Source organism: Apium graveolens, chromosome 4 (assembly GCF_009905375.1).
Source record: "Apium graveolens cultivar Ventura chromosome 4, ASM990537v1, whole genome shotgun sequence".
NCBI lineage: Eukaryota > Viridiplantae > Streptophyta > Magnoliopsida > Apiales > Apiaceae > Apium > Apium graveolens.
Window position 1 is genome coordinate 71,226,298 of NC_133650.1, and position 3,463 is coordinate 71,229,760.

The window sequence follows — 3,463 nt, forward strand, 5'->3', positions numbered from 1 at the left end:
ATTTTTTCTTTGATGCTGATGGGAAGGAACGTGTTTTTATGACTCAGGAGAATGGTGAAAGTGGTAGTCCTAATGGGAGTGACACCAAGAGGATAAGGCGTTTCCTCCCTGTCCAAAGCAATAAAAGTGAATACTAGTTTCGACTAAGGCTGATTACATTACTCGTCAGCAGGTAGCACTTGTTTGTTTTGTTGATTCACTAGGTTACGTTTGCAATATGTTTCGATTTATGTTTATTAGTTGCGAGGTGTGTAAGGTGAAATATTGCAGTGGAATGCAGAGTAATAACAGTACTGGAATACATAGTATGAGGAAAATCGATGTCGAAGACCAGCTATTTTCTTCATGGATCAGGTGTTTCCTGAAGGGGGTAAAATGCAGAGTAATAACAGTACTGGAATACAGAGTATTTACAGGAAACTGAGACCTGATAATTGCACACGAGACCTTGATTCACCCCACAAACTGGAAGAGATTAGAGTTTTCTCTGAAAAGTATAATCCCGACCTTAAACAGGTAACTGTTAAGTTATTTTTTTATATGTATCAACTTATGATTATACCTTGAGACAAGAATTTAGATGTACTGTAGTATACTCGAGTCACCAGATCACTGTATAACTCTTCGTTTTACATTTTACATGAGGTCGAGCGTTCAAGTCTTGTCCAAGGTGGGCAAGAGCACACTTTTTTAGATTAATACATTACTATATCTTTGCTTATAATTAATGACTTTGCTCTAGGAATCGAAAAGGTTGAGTTTTAAGGGATGCATAGATTATCCAATAACATCTTATCAGACGCTCGGATCCCTGTACTCGTGTTTAAGTAGTAAACTGCAGCTCTTAGTGATGTACTAGTAATTGTTGTTAATTGACTAATAATTAACAATCACAATACCTTAAACTGTCAGGAGGAGGATTTAATTGGATTATATAACATTCAACGCTTTCCCTCACTCGTACGAGTAGACAAATAAAACACGAGTAAAAAGACTCAACCTTTAAGATGAATACAAATCGCGTGAGACTTATAAAACTGTGGATCATGAAAGGCCAAACTTACAATGCCCCAACAACCGTACAACCTTTAAAATAATACTTTTAAAGAATACAAAGATAATTTTAGATTCAGAAACATATTTGATGGATAAGTCTGGTTCAGTTTTTACCTTTCTTGGAAACTTGTTTTCTCCACCAGTAAATGATCAAAAGAGCTACTACACTTAGTACCAAAAATATGATAATAAGCTTTATTTTCTTCTGCATTCCATGTCTCTTTCTTATGTTTTCTTCTGCAAATTTATCAACTTCTTCATTAAGTATTAGTTACATCTAGTATCCCATTACAGCTGACACCTATAATGACAGCTGATGCACCATGTATATATCACTTTCTCCGTTTTCATTTAATTATTCCTATCATTTCATCTATGTTTTTTTCTCTATAGTTGGTCAATTATTATCTGAATTGATCATGCAGATTGCTATTTTGCAGCATTGTGGTACATACTTTTCTAATTCCAAGTGTTTTTAGCTTTTGGCTGTCTATTAGGATCTTTTATATGATAAATTTGTAAAATGTGTTGTAAACATGAATGTTTATGATCATTCTCGCACGTCGAGATTCAGATGAACATCTATGATTGCATTGAATATTTATGATCATTCAGTTACAGACTTATTTCAGAGTGTTAAACTACAAACTTACAGGTGAATGTTATATGTATATTGGATGAAGGTTAATAATATTAATTGAATCGCAAATTTTCATATTGAAAGAAAAATTTGTATGTGAATGTAGTGTGAATAATTTAACCTAACAGATGTAAAGCTTGGCTCTGTTAATCGTCATCACATGCCATTTTTTGATAATACCTTAGTCTGTAATTTTATTTTTGTTGTTAATGCTGCATTTAAGTACATTCCATGGATTGCAGTGCACCATGTGCATCATACATGCTTTGTAAGCGAGCTCTTTACAATGATATGTCGAGGTATGCACAATTTCTTACCTCTGTTTCTGTTGTTGCAGTGTTTAAACGTGTGCAATTTATACTTGTATTGTGCCACAGGTATGTTTGTTGTGGTGGTTTTCTCCCCTGCAATTGCCTGAGGTAGAGCAATTGCCTTGAAAAGTTTGTACTAAAAAAATCTTTGTTTTTCACCTGCATTAAGTGTTGTTTTGATGTTATAAAGTCTAATATTGTCAAAACTTGCAGGTCTTCCTATGCTTTGCAAATTCTGTCGCATTAACTCGTTTCCTTTTGCAAGATGAGTTCAATATCCAGACAACGAAATGTGATAATTGCATCATTGTACTCTTTCTCTGCCCTTTATTTTCATCCTCATCCCTGATTTCTCTTTCAAACAAACTGACTTTTCTCATTCGGTAACAAAGGCTTTCATGGTTTGTCTTCAACAACTAGCATGCATATTTTCCCTTGTCGCAATTATAGTTGGCAGTGATGAAATATCAGAAGCCTCTCAGATCCTCAATTATTTGTCTGATATCATACTTCTAATATATTTTCCTCTTACAGATAATGTTCATACATGTAGACATTAAAGTCGAAAACCTTGCAAAACCCTTTCTGACATTATTTGGACTTGAGAACTCGGAAGACACCGTTTTTAGTCAAACATCCTTTATTGTAACTTTCAATCATCAATTTTAGCTGCCGTAATTAATTGTTTTTTCTTGCTAAATAAATAATTATTTTTTTTGCATGCCTATAGGTAACTGCCTTTGTTTACAAGCATGGCTCCAAATATTTGCTAGAAGATCCAACACCAGCAAAGACAAGCTTTACAAAAAGAATATTATTGAAACCTTTGTTCTTTAATTGTTCTTTCAGCATGTTTCCCAAATTTTATTGAAACCTTTGTCTTACTAAGAAGTACCAACACCTTCTTAGTAGTTAGTATGATGTTTGGGTTGTTGGATATATTTTGTGGATGGAACTTGTCATAGGGTTGTTGGATGATGTTTTGGATGGCTAGTAGAAATTGTTGAATGGTTATTAGGATAATTTTCATGGGTTCTGTAATTATGAAATATTATCTTGCAAAAATTTTGATTAAAGCGTTGTATTTGATAGTTGGGTGTTGCATTATAAAGTAATAACAATGTTTTTACCGGATATTGTGGTGTTGCATTAGCTATATAAGCGTTGCTTTTAATTATGTTCTCCTATCCTAAAAGTTGATAAAAAGCGTTGCATTACATACCAGTGCGTGACATGTGTATCGCTGCTGATGTGGTATATAGGCCCTACTGCTTGACATTTTAGTGGGTCCCACTGCTGATGTGGTGCTTATATGGTGCCCACTGCTGATGTGGCATCCATATGTCATGTGCTGATGTGTCCTTAATGTGGGCCCCACACATGGAGTCTTACATCCAGCTTATGTCAGAGCCAACGCTTTTTGGTGTTGTATTTGATGTATATATTGTTGCATTAC

The 3,463-nt window shown here is 34.5% G+C and overlaps 1 protein-coding gene across 1 annotated transcript; it reads left to right on the forward strand.

Annotated features, from left to right (window-relative positions):
- Positions 1 to 345: 345 nt before the first annotated feature.
- Positions 346 to 3,129, forward strand: LOC141718626 (uncharacterized). The gene is made up of 5 exons (XM_074521005.1): positions 346 to 516; positions 1,987 to 1,995; positions 2,074 to 2,115; positions 2,221 to 2,316; positions 2,400 to 3,129. Exons 1-5 carry the CDS (start codon positions 346 to 348, stop codon positions 2,565 to 2,567), a joined length of 486 nt encoding a protein of 161 aa, XP_074377106.1. The 3' UTR covers positions 2,568 to 3,129.
- The last annotated feature ends 334 nt before the right edge of the window (positions 3,130 to 3,463 follow it).

What these genes read in the sequence shown, in the direction of transcription:
- LOC141718626 (XM_074521005.1), top strand. Translation starts at nt 346, where the DNA reads ATGGATCAGGTGTTTCCTGAAGGGGGTAAAATGCAGAGTAATAACAGT. An exon ending in CTCCCCTGCAATTGCCTGAG is followed by an intron (nt 2,116 to 2,220) that starts GTAGAGCAATTG and finishes CAAAACTTGCAG; the next exon opens with GTCTTCCTATGCTTTGCAAA. An exon ending in AATGTGATAATTGCATCATT is followed by an intron (nt 2,317 to 2,399) that starts GTACTCTTTCTC and finishes TCGGTAACAAAG; the next exon opens with GCTTTCATGGTTTGTCTTCA.